Source organism: Anopheles bellator, chromosome 1, assembly GCF_943735745.2.
Source record: "Anopheles bellator chromosome 1, idAnoBellAS_SP24_06.2, whole genome shotgun sequence".
NCBI classification, from domain to species: Eukaryota; Metazoa; Arthropoda; class Insecta; order Diptera; family Culicidae; genus Anopheles; species Anopheles bellator.
The window spans coordinates 38,019,069-38,043,628 of NC_071285.1; the positions used below are offsets into that span (position 1 = coordinate 38,019,069).

The 24,560-nt window shown below is 48.0% G+C and overlaps 1 protein-coding gene across 1 annotated transcript in view; it reads right to left on the reverse strand.

Moving 5' to 3' along the window:
• The window catches only part of LOC131211675 (hemicentin-2), a 104,751-nt gene that overhangs the window by 74,406 nt on the left and 5,785 nt on the right, over nucleotides 1-24,560 (reverse strand). The window contains exon 2 of the mRNA XM_058205253.1: nucleotides 2,942-3,069. Coding sequence (XP_058061236.1) covers nucleotides 2,942-3,069 — 128 coding nt within the window. The remainder of the gene's footprint in view (nucleotides 1-2,941; nucleotides 3,070-24,560) is intronic.

Below are 24,560 nucleotides of genomic sequence, written 5' to 3' on the forward strand. Positions count from 1 at the left end.
GTAACCCCCGCCAACATCCCAATGGTGAGCGGTTGACGGCCTCGGAAGGCGACCCGCCGAGCGGACGAAGTGCTGGTCCGCAAATCGGCCAACTGTCGTGGGCTTTTTTGGACACATCCATTTCATTAGGATACGTTTTTTTTCGGTGCTTCGTCCTTCTGAACCGAGCGGCAGAGGTCCTTCGGTTGGCCGAAACTGTCCAAAGCTTTAACATGGGTTGCTGGCGCACGTGTCCCAGCGTCACCGGACGCAGGACTGTCGCGCCGCCACAAGAAAGGATATTAATAGTGTGGATTCGAGGAGTCTTCCGGGGATCCACGAAAGGAATGTCACTGCAATTCAAACTCCAAGACACCATTAGACCCTCACGTTAGGAGGGCGGGAATTCAGATCTTCTGCGACTTCCACCGGTTTCCGGTCTGCCGTATATCAGTGCCAGGCGCGCGTGTGGCGAGCAGGTGACAACTCCTGCTGCGAATACCGGAAACCGGAAATGCTAATGACAGCGGAGGGAGGGTGTTTTTCGGGGACATTGTTGTTGCGTTGCGATGCTACCGTTATGCTTCGGAATGCCGAAAGTGCGATCCGGCCGAGATTGTTCTGAGCATTCTCCAAGGCTTCTCAGGTTCCAAACGAAATCAGGCGGGCCACTCGTCGCGAGTAAATATGCTGTTGAATTACAGACCCAAAGGAAATCTGAGCCGTGCACTAATTTAGACAAGACCTTCTTTGAAAGCCGTTTGATGCAAACATTGTAAGATCTCGGATAAGATACGCTCTATGTAAAATTCCAACAATTTGATCAAGTGCCAAATACGGCGTAAAAGGTACAAGCGGCCCGAAAAACATTGGCCCTAATAACCTGCAACATGTACAATGGTCCCAAAACAGCGAACAAAACACACTTCACCTGAGATGATGATGATGAAAAAGAAGACAAAGCAAAAAATCCCAGAATTATCAATTTTCGGATCAACATCTTCCAGGAGCCGGGAGGCCAAGCAAAATAAGCTTTCGGCCACCCGGGCCGTGCGTTTGAACGTATCCAATCTTCTGCTTCCGGCACCGTTTCCACTTTCTCTGCCACGTGGAGCATAAACAAAGCGTGCCCGGGTCGTGTTCCCGAGTGGCCCGGTAAGTAAACAGGGTCCGTAAAAAAGCCGTCCCCATTCCACCGAGATTATGTAACGCATCCGCCGTCGGACGATGCAGGATAACGGAGCCTCCGTTCTGGTCATCTTCCTCAGCACATGCCGACGGAACGGAACCAGCGCCAGTCGTTATGTACTCCTCGACTCCACCGACAACGACATGATGTTAATTAATTTCCCCCATTCGTAACGGTCCCTGAAATTCCTTCGGTGTGTGTGCCAGGAGTGCAGTATCGCGGGGGCCCTGCTCTGCTGGCCGCGGCTGACAGTTGATTATCTATTTACGGATGATGCTGTTATGATTTTATCCCTCCCATCGCCACGCTCGCCGTTTTGAAGTTCCGTCTACAGGGCGCTGGGTCTACAACAACAACGACGAAACGTGGCGACAAAAAAACAAAGAACCTCCAGAGCCTGATGACCGGGAAACTCGGGTGGCACCATGGCGACAAAGTGAATTCATCGAAAAGTGGACTACGACAAGGTGTATTACACAAACACCTGGTAATTAGCGCACCGGAAGTGTAGCATAAGCTGCGTGTTGTGAGCACAACGCGGTCGCGGCTGATCCGCTGGCTTGGCAAGTGTCAAGATGTTTTGTTTTGTTGTTGCAAACCAGGTTTAACCATATTGTGGGGCTGATCGGTGTTATTCCCCGAATCGTGGCATAAAACAGGAAGATATTGTTTCTCTAGCAAAAGAAGAGCAGATTCTGGTCGCAGAGTTTTATTTCGTATTGCTGTTGTAATGGAGAATGTTACTCGACTTTTGCCAACTTTTTGAATAGTCTTTTGCAATGGTCTTACTCACAAAGTAACAAAAATATAAATTTTAATCTTAGTTATAATTTTAAGAAACAAAAGTTGTAAACTAGAGTAGATTAGCCACAAAATGAACACATAGTTCAAATTGAAATGTGGTTGTGGTGCTGGGTGGTTTGATTTTGTTCTCCATTTGTTGTATTTATTAAACAACAACGCGCTCTGTCTGGTATGCTTTTAATTGATATATTACGAAAAATGTATATTTTATTTATGAAATTGAAAATTGACGTAAGTTAAATTGTACAAAAAGTCTTTCATGAAAAGCTTCTCAATAATACGTTAAATTCGGTTAAAATCAAACAATCATCAATGTCAATTTGTCTGATTGAAAATTGAAAATTTAATTAAATCTGCAGAAAATGTAGTAGAAAATGTTGCCAAAAATGCACAATATTTTAAAATACTTACTCTCAAATATTGCTAAAATTATTAAATTTAAAAAATACTTCCTCTCAAAGTGAAATTTTGTACGAATTGAGGCATTGACGATCAAGACCGATTCAAGACGATTTTTGACTGTGACTATGCTGCAGAAAAGAATGAGCATGACAGCATTTTCAAATAACTAAATGGCAACCATTTGTAGATAAAATATGATGTCTTTTGTAGTTCACCACAGCGTTAAGTTCTTATGAGTGCAAACCAAAGTTCACAAGTTTAAAGTCGTTTTGAAGAACAATATGTTTTCAGTAAATTGATTATTTACTTCCAAAGCGATTCATTATTTCTCTTCCGCTTTCGAAACACTCTAAATCTACTACCTCTCGCATCGGATAGCAACACGGTCTCTAACTGGAACGAATGGTCGATTGGTCATCGAGTGATTTGCCACTTCTTGAACGATGTGATTTGTGTTGTTGACAAAGTGACACAAAGTGCAGTTTAGCTGATGGAGCGATCGGAAATGGAAATCGGCCCTCAGTCGGCGGCCTTTGGGGCGGAAAGAAAGTCATCTCGGGCACTTACCTCGCCATCGTCTATTAGCGTCGAATCACTGCTGTCGAGGTGATTGTCTATCCTACCGCCGGAGGCGAGCGTTCCCGACTCCAGCCACAGCTTCTTCCAGTCCGTGTTGGCCAGTATGGATTTGTTGTCTGCAAAGTGAAAGATAACGGCGCATCGTTACATAAAGGGCAGTTTAGGAAGGAACATCGCATGGAACATGGCACACCGCGAACCGTTAATCAGATAGCGCGAACGGCGACTGGCGAATGGATGGTCACCTGGAGGAGAAGGCTACACACCCAACACTCGGTTCGGCGCCTTGACTTTGGCCGGTTCGTGAGAAGTAACGATCAAACCTGGACAACCCGACCGCCTGGAGTTCCGTTTCGTGAAGCCCCGGCGCGAATTTAGGCGAAAGAGTGTTCAGGTAAATTTATTACCTATTGCTGCGCCATTCGAAAAAGTTAGTGTTTTGTGGGTGGGCAGAAAGTAGGAGGAACCGGAGGTCTGTGTGGGAATGGATACACGAAAAAAAAAAACTCACAGCTGGACGGTTTTTGTCTAGCAAAAGGGCCTCGGGGCGGCCCTCGGGAAGGCCCTTTAACATCTCTATCGGCGAAGCACGTCATTAGCGCGTAACTGGACTGTTTCGTATATCGGTTGTGGATCCGGGGCGGTCCGTCGGTGGGTCGGGAAGGTGAAAAACTTACACCCCCGGCCTTCCCCCAACAACCCACCCAAAGGAGCTCACGCAAAGGATAATCGAAGGTTGCCGGGAAGGATGCCACGCCAAATGTGGCGAAAAGTGATTGCAATGTTCGAACTTTGGCCATTCCGGGAAGGCACCTTCGACTTCGACGTGGGGCTTTTCTCGGAGCGGCCCGCAGGATCGGTTGGGCAGGCTGAAGAAGAAAGACTTGCCCCGCAGCTCGCCACTCTCATCCGCGCAGGAAGCAGGAAGGAGAGTTCGATAATTAGAATTTCAACCGTTACGGCTCCTGGGATGGCCGTCAGCCGTCGCGCTGGGTTACGGGCCGGGTTACTTTTTTATGCTCACAGGCGAAACTTTCAAATGCGTGCGTGATTGCCACTGACGAATATTTCAATTACGGCACGGAGCACCCGACCAAGCGTCCCAGCATGGCGATCGTAGCGCAGAAAGAGAGGCGAAATACACAATACACCCTTCAATCTTGTGTGTCAAAAGCGTTTGACCCGAACGTGACCTCTACGTCTGCCCGTTTTCGTACCGTTTACCGTCCCACCAATCTGAAACTTTCCGAGTATCCTTTTCGTATTCGCTCTGGCCACCTAGTTGCCCTAGTTGGTCTCATTAGGATGTGGCTTGGCGTTTCGTTTTTTTCGGATTTTAGGGGTCCTTCAGCTCAAGGGACCATTCCATAATGTGACCGTAAATCAGCGCTAATTAAAGCCCCGGCCTTGCCCTGGGCGGGGGGTAGCAAAAAGAGCACTTTAACCATAAATAAACTATTTTTCTGGGGATTTTCTACTAGCAGCCCACGAGTGTTGGGTCAAATTGACAACTATTGTGCGGAGTGGTCGTGGACCACAGAGGTTTGAATTTATGATGTCGATTCAAAAGATTACACTAAAAGCGCAGTTGATTGAATGGGCTTGTTTTTACGAATGGGTTGCTTTTTACGAGAAACTACAAATTGTTACCCACAGGAGGGCTCTTAGGCATGCCCTTTGTTGTCTGTCGACAACTGTTGGTCTGCTGGTAAACCGAACTGTTGAATGTATTATTAGCAGTGTTTGACAAATTGTGTTTTAAGCTGCATTTACTGTGGATTATAAATTAATTGATTAGAAAAAGGTTTTCATAATTACAACAGACATCTTGTTTATTGACAAGCACTTAAGGACACATAAGGACAGAAATTAATTTTGTGAAACGTTTAATAACGGGAGCACAGTTATTTTATTTTAAAATAAAGTTTAAAGTTGAACGTTGAACGTTGAAGTGAAGTTTTAAATAAAGAGTTGAACCCATGGCCTACACAATATACCTGCCATTATTAAGGTGTATGGTATCATCTGCTACTTTCCCAGCCGTGAGGAAAGAATTCTGGATGCTTCCCATCCACGAGACAGGCAACAAAGTGGTGAAGTATCATTTCTCAGCATCTACCAGCAGCATGGCTTCGTTCCGCTCAGACCCGAATCAACTAATTTTCTTCCGAACTTTCCGAATGGTTGGTGCTTTAATTTTGAAAGTAGTTTGCGATAGTTTTCCATTAAGTCGTAACCTCGAAACTGGCCAAATTCGGTGTCTGTGCTGCTAAACTGCTCCGCCTCTTACCTTGGACACCGTTGCATTCGTTCTAGAATTCTTTGTCTTCTGTATTTTCAATCCTCGCCTTGGGTCCATTTTTTATTGTTCATCAAAGATCCGATTCTTCAGCTTCTTTTATCTTTTTACGCCTTATGCTCTCAAATTGATTTCGTTTGTACGCAATCCATCTGGTTCCCCTAACCTGTACGTATTACTTGATCGAGAATTCGCCATGACATGTCTCTTAATATCGGTAAGTGTAATGTGATGTCATTTTCAACAAAAAATGACCCGGTAGCTGTTGTTGGGCTTGGTAGGTACGCCTTTGACCAATTGCCTTATTATAATACGCACTGCCTTATGCCACTAGGTCTACGGTCACTTGAGAATCGTACCCGATCGGCTGAAGTCGTTTTGGCATTTTATAAGAAGGCCTTCCGCCAATATTCCTTGTTTAATCTCACTTTTTTTTCTCTGATTCGATGTTTGAGACAACAATCTGTCCTTGAACTCAGCATTTCTGCGTGGCCGTCTGTCACTTTAAGTCGCCTTTAAGTTATGTTTAGTGTAACATAGAAATCATTGAACATTGGGCCATTGTAAACATACTTGCATATTTGAGTGTTGTCGTGGTGTAATTCTTTGCACGTTTAACAACACACTTAAAGTACTCATTGGGTCTGTTCGAAACACTCTCCATCTCCCGTTCCCTGTTACTTCGCGTTCAGTCGCTGGCAGTTGGCGTGAAACTGGCGAAAATGCGTCAACTTCCGATCCAGTGAACGGTGACGGCGTTTCCACTTGGCTTTGCTTTCCGCACACGTTCGCTTTCCATGCAAGACTTCACCAACTTTTGCAAATCGATTCCGAACCGAACCGATTACCCCGCGCCGGCACGCCCTGCGCCACGATTGCCGTGAATGCTGTAAAGTTTCCGATAATCGATTTAATTCGATTCCCGAGCCTACACACCGGCGAGATGGAAATCGAACTCATTTTCAAACCCATTTCACTCGTAAGGCTTTTCCGTAGCTTATCAAGTATTGAGCAAGGTTTTAGAGGGTTGGGATGTGGGTGAGCAGGGAGTAGGCAGCAGACCACGGGGGTTGGTGATGCTCGGCGCGAAAGCCATTCAGCGGAAACACGCTGGGTGGGATCTTGTTCCGTGGAGGTTTCCCGGGTTGTTTGAGGGTGTGCAGAGTTGCAGCCATCGCGCCCCAAGGTTTCGGTCCGTTTCACCCACAACACCCCCTTTCCCGGCAGCCGCTCGTATGTTTTCCCGGCTTTACAATTAGCAGCCTAAGTGCCGAGCCATTTGCACCTCGTGCTCCGATCGGATTCCTGGTGCAGAACCCTGCGCTGCGGGCACCGAGGCCTAATGCTGCTCCTTCCGGTTGCTGGTCGGCTTTCCTGGCCGGGGTGGGGCTGTTCCAATTACCGTTCTGTTGAATTTGTCGAGTTGGTTTAGAATCAATAAAGGGGGCTGCAACGAATCAATTACGATTTGTCGGTCCTTAAGCGCTTCATTATGGGGTTGTTGGGGTTTTCGGCCTCGGAATGGCACGCTGGCCGCGTTAGGAGTCAGAAAGCACCTCGGCGGTGGGGCAAACATTTCATCTACCGCCTGCACAGAATGCGCGCTGAATTGCATGTTTAATTGAGGGAGCGATCATAGTGCCGGCCCGGGATCGGCGCGTTCGCGTTACTTTGGTGTTCCACGAAACGGATCCACCGGTCCCACAGGTCCATCGCACTCGGGATCGGGATGTTAGCAAACCAAGTTTCCCATTTATTGGAGCCCCGGGCACTCTTGGCAGGAATGTGCACCAGACCCGCGTTGGCTACCATTTTTGGTGCGTCTCCCGCTGCCGGCATGGGTGGACCTATCTCGTTCGGTTTGAATATTTCCACTCGATCGCTTTCGGTGAAAGTTCACCATCGATATCCATTACCGTGCGCCGGCATGCTCGAGGAGTGCTTGGCCAGGCCAGCTGTCTGCTGTCGAGCAGAATTTTCACGGCCCGGCGGCGCTAATGAAAGGAGCTTTGGGTTTCTGGCCGCTTGGTCTCGGACTGGCGAAAGTTCACGATTGGCGTCCATCGGAAGATGGATAAATTCCGCGAAAGTAATCCGCATCTCGTCTTGCGCTACGTTGGCGGAAGAACTTTAACGTAGAGTGTGCCGCGTTCTTCTGGCAATAATTTGAAAACTGGTTCTGAGAATAATAAACAAAACTAATCGACGAGCAAAGGGCAGCTCAAATTAAACTAATGAAAGATGTTTTCCTATTTGATCAAGTAATGAGCACAAAAAAGTAAAAATAGCCGCGTTCAAGACTAAAAAGTTATAGGAAAATTAATTGGTAAATAAGCATTGCAGAATTTTTTTTATTTGCAGAGGGTTACAGTCATTTTAATATTTTCCTAAGGGCAAAAAATGCAGGCTGCTTCAGTTATTGTCACCCAATCCTGCTTTCCCAGGCTTTTAAACGGAATAAATGACCCAAATGTGCCCCATTACGGCGAGTCCTTGAAGCCATCAGTTGGTGTAAATTTCTGCAAACATTTTATTTAACTCTTAAAGAAAGAGCATCAAAACGAGCATCGCAAGAGTCGCTGCAAACAAACATTTGACATTGACGTTGACACGGTCGCTCACAAACGTATCCTTTATCAGAAGTGTTTTATGAAGTAATTTCGAACAAAGTGTTAGTGGTCATCAGAAGCGGTAATGAAACTCCGTGGAATGAATCCTTGGACAAGAAAAACCTCATCGGTTTTCATCTTCCAACTCACGATGACCCAAAGAAGCGCTCATAATGCGGTCGCCCGCCGTCGAACTGATAAGAAAATGGAACGTGCGAAAAAGTTGTCGCACATCATTCGGGAACGCCGGCAGGTCGAGAAGTAATTAAGATCTGAAGCGCAACTTTAAACTTCCCCAATATCGCTTAGAAAAGTCCTTTAGACGCAAAGAGAAGATTATCCCCTTTTTCCATCACGTGTCGAGCAAAAGTGGCACTGAAACTCACATCACGGTCTGGCCCGCAGCACGTCGTCCCCGTCGTGCGCCGTCATGCTGCTGCTACCGGCCAGCGCCGCAGACAGGAAATGTTTTTGTACAGATTTTGTTTGCTTATTAGTTTACTAAGGCAAAAGTTTTCGCCCTCCCGGCCCTACCAAGGCAACAGATTTCATCACTCGGCCTCGAGCCCCAGATGGAATTTCTCATCTCTCGTCCCGGGGCCATGTGAGCGCGATGGTGAATATTTGAAAGTCGCAGTACTCTGTACGTGTGTCTGTAGCATCCCAGAACGCACCCTCGAGTCCGGTGGGGCCAAGCCGGGCACCATCCAAGAATTATTTGATTGGTACGAAAGTCCCGTACGCGCTCGGGATGAGAGAGAGCGAAGTTTCTAAATTAACAAAAACAAAATGGACGCCGTTATCGATGGATTCGGGCAAAGTTTTCCAGCAAATGGTTCCCCCTTTCCGTTCTGCCTGTTTCGTGTGGCCGTTTTGTGCATCATACTTTCGGTCAGGGTGTGCACGTGAGGAAAATGGACCCCAAATGGTGCAGGGAACGAGGCATCAAACGATCGGATCGGGGCGGACTGTAACAAACTGCTGACCATCCTGCGCTCGAGCGGCAGACATTGGCGGTGCTGCCAAACTTTCGGCGAACGATATGTTTGCTTGCAGCTGTCCCCCGAAGCCACGGATCGCCGCACTTGACACGTAAATTACGTAAATTCGGAATCAATCGAACGGAACAACGCGATCGACCGAGGCGAAGACTACGCTAAAACTGGGATGCTCATTACCTCGCGGCGCGTTGAAGGCCCAAAGTTTCGTACCCGAAATTTACGACACTTTGATGAAGGCACCGAATTCGTGCGGCGCTATAAATCTTCCGAGCGTGGCCTCTTCGCAGCACGAACTAAGTAATTTTGAGGAGGCAAAATCGGCCTCAAATTTCGGGTGCCTCTGTTTGAAGTTTGCGGCGGCCACGGAAGGCGGCCGATCAGTTCGACCACTGACCCTAATGCTGTTTTTACGCCATATTCTTGTAAATTTGTTTCAATCTACTTTCCAGGCCCACCCAGGGCACGGTTCGCTGCTCACGGTGCACGGTAATTGGCTTGGTCAAACTTTTGCGAGACTCGCTGAGATGTAATATTTTTTGGCGTAATTCCACAAAACAGGCCTTAAGCAGGGTGTTTCGTTTGAATGAGTTTTCCGCATCCCTCGCTTATTTAATTTGCCGTAGACCGGGTGCCGGCGCCGCAACTGAAGTTCCATGATCGATCGTGCAATCTAGGCGACTCACTTGACAGTTGAGGTCTCCGGTCAGGTTGAAAGAAGCCACGAGCCGACCAGAGACGTGGCCATAACCTCAATTTTCACCACTCGTCATTATTTTGGGCCATGTTTCTTCGCCGCGGAGTGATGTCACCGCTCAGCGTCAACTTGTGGCAAGTAAATCCATCATCGAGTGGCGAACAAATCACTCACCAACTACAGCCAAACACACACATACACGCAGGAATTGTGAAGAAAAGTTTTAACCTTCAAGCAATGGCGTCAAGCATATCGGTCACCCTGACGGAGGGTGAGTTGCGAATTCAATTCCTTGTGCCAACTATAGCCCGGATCCTGGTTAGTTCCTGGTCGGTGGCCAAGTAACTGTGTACTCAAGACATCGCCTCCCGAGAGCGATGTAACTTGATCATGGATGGATTTCCCGGAAGTTCTGCAACCAAACTCTCCAGCTCCGCCGGGAAGGACACTGTGCCGCGCCGTATAAGCAAATCAAAGCGAGCCCCCGTCGGTCAGGGTGTTTCGGAAGTTGGAAGTGCTTTTTTTCCTGTCGTTTCCGTCGGCTTGGTCAAGGCACGGCGCTAGTGGCAGTTGGCCAGTACGGTACACTGCAAATGGCAAGGGGAACCAACTTTTTTGTGTGGTGTATGTGCTCCGCTCGAAATGACAGGGGCCCGGATTGATGACAGCTTGCCAACGTCTGTCGGATAGCGGTGGACAGCAAGCGCCGCCGTGGGACGAAGGGACTTTTCTTTCTTGGCCACTGTTTTCAATTTATTTGTTTATTTTTATCTGCGACCGACGATCGTGGCTCGGCCCGTCGGGTGCGGAGGAACTGGGGATGGGCTTATAGCGCATGGCAGTCCGGAAAACTGGGAGTTGTTTTTCTTGGCTTAGCAACTTCTAATGTACTCCGCCGGAGTGAAAGCATTTCACTTGGGACAGCTCTCCCCGAGCGTGGTCTCCCCGAGGTGGGGTGAATGGAAGACGTTCGTGCCTGTTGTGCTTGGGAATACAGCAATGGGTCTGAGTATATGTGTGTGATAACGAGCCCGGACTGCCCGTTGGCCGGGATGATACATGTTTGCACAGTGGTCGTGGTGTCCCTTTATCTTTCATCGTGGATTCGCGTGCGAGATGTGAGAAGCGAGCTCTTATGATGGCATTGTAAGGTGATAGCTCTACCCGGGGCACACTTGTGGCATTACGGTCACCGGCTTACCCGACCCGGGATGGTACGGCATTGTGCTAGTCTTTTCTTCGGGACCACGGGTCATTCGGTTCGGGGTTTCGTGGAGCGCGTTCAATACTGAACATTACCAACATTTTGCTCGAATTTCAACAAGTATCGCAAACGGCGAATCGAAGCTCATCGAAGAAAAGGACGAATCTCGGCAAATGTAATTGTCTTCATAATAATCGAATACATCCATTAGTGGGCAATCACGGGTGAAAGTGATTTTATCACAACACAAAAGTGATAGCTTCCGATTGAATCGGCCACCGGGAAATCGATGATCGTGTCATTAATTTCGACAAAGCTTTCTGATGATGGAATGCTTTTCTTTTGTGATGGTCACCGTAGACGCGCGGTGGTAAAAAGTAAATCATAAACCCTCACGTGATGGAGGCGCATGGTGCGGCACCTTCGTGAAATGGAGGCGCCTGGTGACTGACGGCCACACACCAATTCCAGTGATACCAATTCCTGTTGCTCATGCATTTATTGATCACGAATGCAAGGCTTCGTTTTTAATGCATAATAAATACTGTATGCTTTGGACCTACATTTATACAAATCAGCTTAAATGTTCAAATTTTCCTTTTGCTTTGAGAAAGCATTGTTCAATTCTTTGGACACCGGAACCAGAAACGTGCAATCAAAACAGACACAAAATGTCACTTACATCGATTGGCGCTACAGTACCGCCTTTCAGGGATAGGCAGTAACCAAACATTGGTACCCGCGGCGTAATTCGATTCTTTGTTCCTTTTTGCGTGTGCGTTTGCTTGCTGCTTTAAGGCGTGCTTTCGGTGGAGAAGAAACCGAAATTAAACCGTGACAGTGCTGTGCACGGGAAGCTTGGGTGACTGGGGCCAATTTCGGGGCACGCAGGAAAATATGACCGCCACAACGGCACGTCAGGGATAAAATAAAAATAAAGTTTTATGGTAACGTTCACGAAACGAGGCGATTGCCATCGAATGGCAAAGGGGCCGCATCGGCCGATGGTGTGCGATAACGGATTTTAGCTTATTGTGATGGGTACGCGTTGTGCGTTTCATTGTTTGTGCGCATGATGCAAATATTTGAAGTGGATTTTGCAGAAATATTGGTATTGTAGGTATGCTTCCTACATTTATTTTTTACACTGTAAAAGAGACGTACGAAAACGTCTCAAAAGTACATATCGAGTTAATATGATTCAACAATTGCATACATTTTCACTATAATATTTCGGACATGCGCAAACAGTCTCAAAAATGCCTAACAGTCAACAACCGGAACTAACGGAAATGCGGGTCCTCTGTAATTGATTGTAACAATGGTTGCAATTAGAGGGTAATACTTTGTGACTTCTGGGTCTGAGTGGTTGGCTACAATCGTTTCCTAATTGATGAGGGATTAGCCGCCTTGTGGACCGAACCCGGAAAAAGCTTCCACAAAACCCATCACAGAAAGCCCGGGAAATGAAAATTAATTTTATGACGCCAACCGTGCACATTCGGTGCCACTTTCGGGGCCACTTTAATGGAAAATCCATTGATGACGACGGTGCACCCTTCGGGGAGCCGTTTGCGAACGATCGCGAGCGCCTCGTCCTTCGGTTGGCCCTCGAAAGTGCAGATTAGCTTTGAAATATTGTTTTTATGTCCTCGAATTCGGTCTAATGTGTTTCAGTCGTAAGCTGCACTAACTAATGGAGGCTTTCGGATTTATTTGTAACAGAGCAGGATTAGACGAGTTTCAAACGTTGACAACGTTAAATCTCTGGGAAGGGACGGGTACGTACTGTTTGGATTAATTTTAATTGTTTCGGAACGATCCTTAAAAGGCATCATTGTAATTTCTTCAAAAAGTTTCAACAGAAGTTCACAATTCCGTCTGGAACTAACCCGCTGGTGGTGGCTTCGGGTTTTAATTCTATGTACAATAATTTTCCGGTCCCCTTTGAAGGCTGAACGATGTGTCATCTTGTTGATCTGAGGTGCGAGCACCCACAGTATCGCAGCCACAGCCCGACTCCCTACTCTGAAACAAGCGCCAACGCAGGAAAAGATTTGACAAAACACACAGGCGTGGTGACGTGTCTGGGCCGCCCGAGGTTTTCGCGGAATTGGCGCAAAACTTGTAGGTTTCAAAAGCGTCATCCATGCTGGTTTCACAAAAAATATATGAAAGCGGTAACGAAGCAAACAGCCAGCCAACGCAAAGCGTTCTCTCCGAAACGGAAAATAAGAACCCCTGAACCAGGTGTACGGTTTTTGGGCGAATCGACATGAAGCGTGCTTCAGAAGCATATCATGCGAAAAAAGCAATCACCGCCCATGACGGGTGTACCCGGGGGTGTGTGTTTGAGGGAGATTGTGCGTGAGGACTATTTTTAGAACTGATCGAAAGCATCATTACACTGCCGCCATTACGACGATCGAACCAACAGAAGAGCAAAATAAAGTAAAACAATAGAAGCAAGGATGGCGGGCAAAATGAAACCTTTGTTGTGACTCCTGTATTTGAGCCCAACATCGATTTTTTTGGCCACTGTAACCAAGGCTCATGTTGGGCGCATGTTCGAAGTCGTGCTAGAAAATTACAGGTTTCGGCATTGGTTCAGGCCGTTCCCTTGTTGTGGTGCGATATTAGGATAAGATGTTACCTCTGAGGTTTCAGTGACTAACCGTTGTTCTTGCTACCTGCTGCCTGATATGTTATTCATTGCTTTTCCATGTCTGTCAGAAACGAGTTTTTATTTGTTGAGAAAACATCTGTGCGATGAAATCAAAGATGTGTTAACTTGTATGAAACATTCTCTCGGTCCGCAGCTTTCACAGTAATTGAACCATAATCTTATAGATGAATTGAACGGGAACTAGATACGCATCGCATGACAACATAATTCAATACTTCCGTTATTTGGTGCCTGCCATTCACTCCGATTCATTGTATCTTCGATCGATCGGTTGTGATGCCATTGTTCGAATGGGAACATTCAACCCGGGGCTCATGACACAAAGGTTTCGACCATTTTCTAATTAACACTTATCGCTCCAACATATCCGCTGTGATGTGTCCTGGGCAAGGGATGGATTTCAGCATGCTTCAACGCCGACAAAGAGCTACTTGCAAGGTGATACACCACAGGTCATTGCCGGCATTTATGCGTTGCATCAAAGATGTGTACCCATTGTTTCGTTTTTCCTAAGCAAGTGTTTTGGAAACATTGCTCACTATCAAACAGCATTCAGGTCAGTTGCATTGTTAAGCAAGTTACAATGGCAGTGAAGGGGTTATCTTTCAACAGCCTCCCAGTTTCTTCCTCCAACACCTTTGCCACCTTATAAAGCACCCAATATCCGTAAGTGACATGACCAGCCAGTGAATCAGAGCTAACAGAGAACTCTTTTGAATATCGCCTCGGTCATAGACTCATTGAAATAGCACAACCCGGGACCCATTGTTCCACTTAACAAAATTAATCTCGAACCTTTTGTGAGCCGTTTTTCACAAGGATCATAGAACGTTTGAATTTCCAGCTTCGTTGATCTTGCCCAAAATGAGGTTGATAACAAACTTCCTGCAACGTGCTTCTTGCAGCGTTTTATTTGGCACTGCCAACAAAGTTGAATTAAAAGTACACCTCAAATACCAGCAAAGCGTTGAGGGGCCATTTAAAACATCTAAGAGAGGTTTTTTTGACGCCCTAGCACTCAAACCTAAGCTTCTTAGACACATTAGCATACAGAAACCAGGGGCACAAAATTATGTTTCTAAAATCAAAAATCATACACCACACAGGGGGCGCAGATCCTGGGGCCGGGTCGGGATAAGATTTGCTCGGCCAAGAAAAACAACTTTCGGAAACCGCAACAAAACCCCGACAAGCTGCTTCCCTGCTGCTGAACCCGGAGTGTTGCGCCGGTTTGCCGATGACCCGTGGCATGTTCGGGACCGGCTCCGCTGTTACGCTGTTCGCTCTAAAAACGCACTTTCCTTGACCCGTTTCTCCGATAAACTTCTCCGGTTTGGTGAAAATGTTGATTTTCTCTGGCCTTCGTGCGGCTAAGCTTCTGCTCCGGCGGCAGCAAAAAGGCCCAAACCGGTATTTTGCTCGATGCCTTCCGAGGTCCGCCCGAGGCCCAGTTCGACCCTTTCTCCTATCCTGGGGTGGTGGACAAAAAAAGGGAAAAAGGTTGGGAAAGAGTTTCCACATGTGGTGCGCTCGATATAAGCCGGAAGTCGGCCGAGGAAGGCTCTGGTGGCTTGTGTAGGCGCGATGCCTGTGGCCAGCATTACCGATGAACTAAGAGATCCCTGAAACAGGCCTGTGAGGCGGTCCGGAGTCGCTGTTGAAGGATAATTTATATGATATGGGTCAGAATATTTGACGAACCGGGGCAGACCGGTTAGCGGTGATGGGCTGATTGAAAGGGCTCTCGCCGTTGGATCTGCCCAATCGGAAGGGTTCCCCATTCGGGAGCAAATGAGTTCCGCAAACAGTTAAATGAGGGATGACTTTTAGGTCTAGTCAAACGAAGCTATCAGAAGAGACGACCCGCAGTTTAGTTTTGCGATAAGAAAGACCCCGAACGGCAAGGCTTCGGAGCTTAAAATAACATCTACCGTGTGGTTTGACGCAGATAGATCATATATCGCACGCATCTGATTAACATGCGGAAAGGAACATGTTGCAGGAGTTGCTTGTGGTTTTGGAAATCTCAAACAAAAAGGCGCCCGAGTTCAGCCCGGGTAGCTTTTTGAGCCTGTTAAAGGCTTACTAAATTCTTTTCCCAGGAGCGCATCCTTGTAACGGTAAAAAAGAGAAGAATAAACTTTGCATAGGATCAGTTCATTTTTTTTACCAACTCCACGAGTGGACAAGTCCGTTTAAAAGGATGTTGCTCGGTGGTACACAACCCGGAACCTGGATGTTATGGTCCCTCGTTCGTTTCGCCCAACAGTATTCTCGGTAGGGAACTCCCAGAAACGATCCCTTCCGGCCGGTGGGCAAGGATACCGTCGGATATTCACCCTCGGGAGGGTTTCGAAATATGTTTTTTCTCGGGTTCTCTTGCTGTTTGCTTGTCAAAACTCACGTCCTGGCCAGCCGAATTACCTGTGTGTGTGCTTTAGTGCCTTCCGTTCCGTGCGCCCTAATCTGATTTGTGTTCTGGAAAGCCGCGAAGAGCGAATGAATTTTATTTTCATTCCAGACACCGATCCAGTGTCAGTGTGGTGACTTGTCTTTCTTTCGCTAACTAACGCCGGTCCCTGTTACAGATGGATACTTTACGTCGTGATTAAGAAAAGGTAATGAATAAAACAGTAGCTGGGCGAGCGTGTGCAACATGTCTGCCCACCAACACCACCACCAGCTCTCTTGTTGGTTCGAATGGGGCACCGTGGGGATTACTGATGGGAAGTGGCAGCCGTATTTTTGGAGTCGAGAGTCTGTTGGGAGACCAAAACAACTACCGCGCACCGCAGACAAAACAGGAAAACAAGGCAAGGCTGACAAGGAAGGCACCGGCCCGGCAAGTGATCCAGCCCGACAATCCGAAGTTATGCTCGCAAATGATCATCTTTCGCTTAGTGTTTAAATATACAGAACGTGATTTGCCGACCGCAGACGGTCCCGGTGAGCACTTGAGGCTCCGTGGAGGGACTTCTTAGGAAATCTGTGGACCAAAAATCTCGGGCAAGAGAAACACCGCCCGACAAAACATTGCCAACGTATGGCCGCGGGCAACGCTTCTGCGGGAAGTCATAGCCGATTATTTACCATCACTTTGCTCATAAACCGGGGAGCCCGAGGTAGCGGTAGTTCCGTGGAAAAGTCGCGTTTGGTGTTGGCCGCGCCACGGCCAGGTGCCAAGGCATGTTGCGGTCTCGGGAAATGTAGCAGAGTGGAAAATTGCTTTTTCTTTCGCCTGTCGCTTCGGTTATGGGTAGTGCACATTCTACGTTCATGTGTATTCGTGCATGTACTTTCGCTTTTATGAGACTCATAGACGCAGCTTGAGGTGCAGTGTGTTTGTGTCTGTGGGTTTCGCGTTTCGCAAGAACCATAAATCCGCCGGGAGCATCTTAGAGGAGCGTTACGGGCAATGCACACAAGATGTCAACAAAATACCAGGATCATAAATAAACTGATCAGTTTCGATTCAATGGGCACAATTTTGGTCCAAATTCAGCTTGAGCCGTTTATTGATATTTGTTGCTATGCTGAACATTATTCCTAAAACACAATAATTGCGGATTGCTTAATTGGACATAAAACTTTTTAAACATATTTTTTCTATTATCAAAGTATCTGAAACTCACATACAGTTCTAACGAAGCAACTTTTTGTTCTATTTTGTATTAGCTTAAAGGCTAGTCAAGTTACACGATCCGTTCGACTGTCCTTTTTTATCGGCAAAAGAAGCCGCACCCAGAACAGGACTTAATTTACGACGTTTTTTCTTTAGCGCAAAGTCCTTTTGCATTTTGTCTACTCGGTTTGTTGATATATCGTGGGCCTGTTACGCAGCCCCAAGGCCGTAAACCACTGGGCCTAACGAGTGCCCGAGTTCCCTGACCTTGGTCAGAAATCCACCAGCCACAGCCACCAGCCATGCTTATGGGTATTTTCCGCCAAATTTAGTTTTTCGCCCATTCATAACCCTCTTTATGACAAGTGTGTTCCGACGTCACTTCAAGCGAGGCGAGCTCGACAAGGCTTCAACAGCAACAACGAAACAAAAAAACCCAGGGAACCCAGGGAAAACTGGCCCACAGGCCATGCTGCCATGCGGGCCCCATCTGGAGGATGCGAAGCGGGGCGTAGCGAAATAATAATAAAGGATACAAAAGCGTAAGCCGGGGCGATTGGTTTGGCCACCGTGTTAGGCTGCGAAGGGCCACCGGAAGCACGATGAACGGCTTCGTAAAGGGCCCGGTTTTTTTTTTTGGTACGCACCGGATGTCCTTACGCCATCATCAGGCCGCCAGGTGGTGAAGATGTTGCCCGAAGCGTTGCGCTCGACGTACGCTTGACGTTCTGCCCGCCCGATGCGATGCGAAAAGCAGCGAAGAATTGCACATTTTTTACCTTTCGCTTTCGCTGCTCGTCAATTCATGTCGTGCCGATCGAACGAACGTCTTCGCTCATCAAATAATGTTCCATTGTGGTGCTTGCGTGGCTTGTGGGCCACGCCAGGACAGGACGAACGGTAAAAGCTACACGCGCCAGCCGGCCTCGAACCGCAGACCGCGCCCACTTAGCCAGGTGCTTTTGCCGGGTCCTGCGGCTTTGGCTTTGGCATAAGGACGGCGACCACAAATTGGAACGATATTTTCATGCTCTTCCATTACGCTTCATTCTAATCACCTTCCGATTGCTGAACGGCAAGGAAGCTCGAAAGGAATTGCGCCATCTTTTACCGTCCATGATGGTGCCTTCAGCTCGCTTCACGACGGGCTTGCGTGAGCTTATTGGAAAAGTGCTGATCGCCTATGATAAATGGGATTTACCGGGGCAAACGCAACATGCATAAGCAGATTTCGAGTACAAAGGAGCACAGAAATGGATGGGAAATTATCACACCTTCATCGACACGGCAGGCAGGCAGCAGCATCGAAGCTCATCATTTGTTGCGCATTTTTGATTTTTGGTTTCGGTTTTGCGCCTAATTTTGCTGGCCGAATTTTCGTTCTTTTCGAGAAGGTAAATTCCTCTCAACCAGGGCTGATACACCACGCTGTTGCTCGCCGGATGATAAGTCTCTTCTCGTACGGCATTCGCGGGACTTGTTTGTTCTCACAAAGGTTGACAACGTTTCCTGGGAAAATCATTTTCTTTTCCACCAACGGCCAATCCACTCTCGAGGCAAGGCAAGCGATTGGGCACGGAACGGTGCGTAACCGGCTGAAAGCGGCTTATTGGGAAAATTACACTCTCATCACGTGCTCGAGTGTTTCTCGAGTGTTCCGGCTCGATAGTGTGCGCTTCCTGTGCACGTGTATGTGTATTTGTGAGCTGACGAAGGCGTACCAGCCACACCCAGTGGATGGGCCACTACAGTGTCAGAGGGCCACTGGAAACGTTTCGTTCGTGTCTTCCCGGTCGAAACCGAACAGACTAGAGCTTGGAAGTCGCCTCTTTGCTGGCTTCGAAGTGTAATAAATTGGACCACAAAGTTGGGCCAAAAGTGGAATTTTAATTTAGTCCCACACGGCTCGTGGCGTGTGTAATTTTTCTATTATGAACGCTTTGGCTGGTGGAACCTTTCGCTTACCCGGTCGTGGTGGTTTGCCAAAGTTGATTGGTTGCAATGTGGGCGAGGGTTTCGTTTTTCTCGTTACTTTTGTTTTTCTTACCATGACGATGAGCTTTGTTGTTGAGCAAGAGCGCTTGAGTTACGGAGAACGCCGGCACTCACATGCCGACCACACGAGGAAAAATAGACGAAATTAGATTTTCTACACTTCGGCCGTAAATGAATCATAGCGTGGCGTGCCGTAGGCTGACGCTGCCACTCGTGATGAGGTACTTCCAGCGACCTTGTACCGGGAATTAACTTATTTTTCGACCGAGTGCACAAGTTAAATTTCGACATTGTTTAGGTAAAGTGTTTTCGCGAACAGTGACACGTTACTTGAACGACCGGTGCACGAGACACCGGGCCACAATTAGACAAAGTGGAGTGGCAGCTGTCGGTTCTTCTTCGCTGAATCCGTTTCCAATCCCACCGACCATCCTTGCCGCCCCCCCAGAGGTGGTTCCCGAAAGCTCACCTGCGGTTCCTTGCCGACATTAAATTCGGTCTTTATAATGATTCTCCGCCGATAGCTCGGCGTGTCGAGTGACGTCAGGTAAAACTTTTTATCCTGCCCACCGGAGCACGCTCGGGTGGAGCCGAATGCAATTACATTACATTTGGAGCATTAGGAAGGACTAAAAATAAGTTCGCCCGCAAGCTTCGCGTGCAAAGTCTGGCGGCAGCCATAGCAGCAGCAGCAGCAGCAGCAGAAGAAGGTGAGATTTGCGATCGTGGTTTTTCGCTGAAAATATGATGCGCGATGGGTTTTTGCTTTATGCTTGGAATTTTGAGCAATACATTCCAGCGCTTGAGGCGCGGTACGTCGTGAATATATTGAATCAAAAAGGGCAGAAGTAGGTACCATGTGTTTGATCTTCACCATAACAGAAAAGCATTTAGTGGAAGCAACAACGTAACGTAACGATTTATCTAAAGCCATCCGTTACACAACATGAGATCATAAAAAGGATTTCCAGAGCAACAAGTGAAACTACATTGCTGTTGCTAAGATATCAAAGAAAGGTGCTCAATGTAATGTAAGTAATGTGTTACATTCTTCTAGAGAATCATCGGAATGTATTTCATTCACATAAAATTAGAAATAAAGCTCACCCGTAGATTATTTGATGATAATGGAAGAATACATCGGAAAGCACGCAATAGGATGCTAGGAAATAAGATTTAAGGAGCGAATTTTTCTTAAGATGGATTTTCAAAATGTTTAAAGGATTTTAGGACCTCTACAAATGTGTCTCTGAAAATTCTAACTCTGATACTTTCACTCTACATTTGAACTCTTTGAGGAAAACTCAGCTCGTGCGCTTCCATCATCTCACCCACAGAACTTTCAGGCATCTCCTGACCAACGACTGGCGTGCGTGCGAACTCGGCCGGCCTCGACACCACATCAAACAGGGTTCAAACCTGCGTGCAAAACCCGTCGGCGACCGCAGCGGCCAAAGTTTATCGCGCCCAAAGCCTCCACCCGAAAAGACCGCGTTCATCGATTGCCAGCTTCGCGTTTGAGCCCCCGTGGGGTTTGTTGCGGTGTAAACTTACGTCCGACGCGCCAGCAGGAGCAGCGTTTGCATAACCACCCACACTGCGCCACATTGCGGTCTGCGGCGCTGCGACGCACAGTATCCCGCCTGCCCGAGAGTATCCTCCTCGACCCGCGTTTGACGCGCTAATCCTAGATTTTATTTGTTGACTGAAGGTAACCGGCGCCCGAGCATGATTGGGGTTGGGCGGCTTAGCATTGTGCTCTATTGTGCCACTGCACCGTTGTTTATCGCCGCGCGAGAGGGCGTTCGACGCATCGCGGGTGAGTTTGTAAAGCGATTTTGGTCCGCTTCTCCCGAGCGGGCCACGGATTACAGCGGAACTTTATGCTTTATTAGTTGTACGGGTTGGGTTGAGTGCGCTGCAGGGCAAATAAATAGCCAAGTATCAAAAACCAAGCAGCAACACACCCGCTATCATTAGTGAGGGCAGACGTAGCAAGTTTCGTCCTTTTTCGAAGGGAAACCCCTCTTCCTGCGGCACGCACCGCCCGAGGAGCAGCCAGGATTGCAAGGCATTTCTGCTCACCGAACGGTCGGGTCGAGTGGGTCTCGATGAAATCGCGAGAAAGACCACCGTCGGGTGGATTAAGCCCGTGGCTCCGGCAAAAAATCCCGGCCGGTTGTTAGAGTACGCACAATGGACGGCTTCGTATTGCGGTAAACCGATGAAACTTTGTAGTCCGCCACTATAACTAAGTGATGGCGGGCTCTACGGCGCAAGTTCCTGGGAAAACACAAAACACAAGATCGACGGTGCGGTTGTTGAGATCAGTCGTCAACACATGGACCGTGCTTACGTTGTGAAAATGAACCCCGACTTAGGAGAGTCAAACTGGCTCCTCAATAATCCTGTAGGGAATGGATCTCTGGCTACCACACCAACACCGATCCGGAGACAGTGGCTGGCAGCAATCTGTCTCCGAAATTGTGTTGAACAACTTTTTAATCTATGGCCACATTGGACAGAAGCAACAGTCAGATGTGTGTGCTCTCTACGACAAGCATATCCCGATGGGAGTATAAAGTTCCAGAAGTATCGAACCATTGTTACATTAGCGTTCACTTTCGACTCGACACCAAAGTGGCCAGAGAATCCGCTTCGAACAGCATGTTACGAAAGCGATTACTGATGGCGGGTAAATGGTTCCAAGTTAGCAGCACGCCAGACACGATTACGGCCAGTGTCTCCCAGCTGCTGCAGCTGCAGAAACCATACGGAGAGCGTAGCTGATCTTTAAACAAAAATAAAAAATTAATAATAGATGCCATCTGGCCGGACAGCGACAGCGGTAACGAGCAAAGGAGCGAACGTAGCGACAGCCACGGTAATGCAAATGCAATTAAAATTATGTTAAGCTTATTTATTTTATCGTTTGCACTTAATTGTCTTTTTACGCCACGTGAGGGTCCGAGTGGACGACCGGGTAACGACCCACGCGCTCCAATTAAATTCTCCAGCGAATGAAGTTATGCCTCGTGCCGGGCTGTGTGCAAGAAAGTGTCCATTGTTCACCTGAAAACCGCGCGACAAACACATGCCCAACGAGAGGATTCATTAGCCAGAGAACCCAATGCGGAGTTAGAGCCGAGGGACTAAATCACGCCCGTCACTCATGGTGCTCGGGCGAAATAACTCTAAAATGCTGAATTAACGGTTGACCACACTGTCACCAAAGGCAACGGATGTTGCAGAAAATTACGTTGTATGTCACAAGCCACAATCACTCACTGCGAGCAGCATTTTAATTAAACAATTATGACACCGAGAAAAGTGCGTTCTTTTTTGCGAACATAAAACGTGGCGAATGGAGGCGCCTGGTGGCCGATGAAAATGCTGTCGACCGAATTCAATTTACGGCTGTTAAAGTTTTCACACGTTCGTCCGTAGAGCATCCGATCAGTGCGTTACACCGATTCGCCGGTCAAAAAACTGAAAAAAAATTAATAAAATTCTTCAATAATGCTCACAAATGTTGCAGAAAACGAATCGCATAACTCAAACTCCCAACGGCATATCCGAACTCGGCGCGATTGGCTGATTGGGAAAATCCGATCCCAAAATGCGTCAATCACATCGATCGGCTGCAGCAGATGGCAGCGGCAATAAAGTAAGTTATCTAGTTTAACGCCACATTCATCAACCACACCGACCGCAATGCCACAACATCTGCCCCAAACGGCCCCTTGGCCCGCGACAGCTAAGATGGCGGGGAACCTTCCAACACCTTGCTGTCGCATTGCCTTTTTTCCAACATCTCTCCACGGCGCTCGCTGTTCCGTTCGATCGGAATCAATTCCCAGACGCACAGTACACGCGGCCCGTAGCCAATAAGTAGCCCGACTAAACGGTCAATAAATCTTGGCCGGCAAGTTTTTGAAATTTCCGATACCATCTCGCGCCTTGCACCGCACGCAGATGGCCATAAATCCCGGCCCAGCGGCCGCGCGTTTGTCGTTGTGCCGAAAATCGGATCGGACCCGTTTGAAGCCTCGAGTGACTCTTCGCCGACAGCGTGGTAACACGGTGCGGTAAAGGGCACGACCGGAAGGGCCGCTGATCGATTGCTATCGACATAAATTATGTACCGCGTACATGGTTGTGCTCGGCCGGGCACGTGATAAATAGGAGGGCGGCTACGCGTAAGCCGGTGCCGATGCAACGGTCACAGCCAGCTGAAAACATAACCGCAATGGTCGCACATTTTAAATAGCCAATTTCGCTGGCTGACAGCTGGTCGGGCTGCGTGGCAGTAGCACCGAGCGCCGAAAGGGCCCGGTATCGAAATGTTAATTTGACGTGACTTTCAACCGACCAACCTTCGTCCGTGTTGACTGCCACCGACGATGGGTGCGATGAGTGGATCGAGGAACTGTGAAAATCCGCCCCGCCCGTAGTCGAGGGTGGTACCAGGGATTTGCTTACGCTAATTGACGAAATAATAGTTCATGCGTGAGGTGGTTATTTAAACGATGTGCCAACTGGTCGCGTTCTGAGTGAGTTGCGTTGAATGTACCCATTGCATTTAAACTCGTGCCTCAAAACAACACATCGAGTATTAAATTAGGCGAGGATGTCTTCCATGAACGCTGTACACCATTTCCTAGTTCCTTATTAAAACTCTTCTAGTTAAAGTTGATAGATGGGGAACACATTTCTGGTTCGGCTGCTATCGTTGACGTGACTGCCGCCGTCAAGTGACAGTTTCCGATGCTCGCGTCTAAGGCCCAGCAGAAGCACTCGATCTAGCGGCCACCACCGAAGGAGAGAGAAATAATTTCACGCGAAATTTAAATTTCAATTCAGCTTCCAGTTCGGCTCGGCTAGAGTGGCGTGTCTCGAGCCGCGACACTCCGAGTATCCTTCAGCGCGATGGAAATGGCGTGACGTGCGTTTACTTTTCATTGATTTGCCGATAGCAATTTTCACGTCAACGCCAAAAAACCCATCGACAAGACGAGAAGCAAGGCACACATACAAGTCACACGTACACATACACTCAAGCAGTCATGGCGGTTCGGTGGCGGTCTCAGCGCCATAGAAGGCCCTTGGAGGACGCCTCGGAACGCAACCTAAAACGACACCAAACGAACCGTGGAGCGGTTCGTGTGTATGTGTTGGCTGGTACGTCGGAAGATATGGTCCTCGGTTTGACACCCTCCCGTGAAGGGATCCACGCACACACGTCTTCGATGGCGACGCGGCACCGTTTGGTGACGGGCGACGATGCTAAGTATGAATTTCCGAACGAGATTCAATCAAACTGCAATCAGGCTTTGGAGGTGTCAGTCCGCTGCAGATCGGCCCGATAACGTAGCCCGTCGGGTGTGTGGTTTATGTTTACCGCACGGCGTCAGCAACAACAACACCACCACAAACCGGGCCTGGAGGGCCACCGAGGACCAGTATGAAGGATTCCGATTCCTCGAAGCATTGCGGT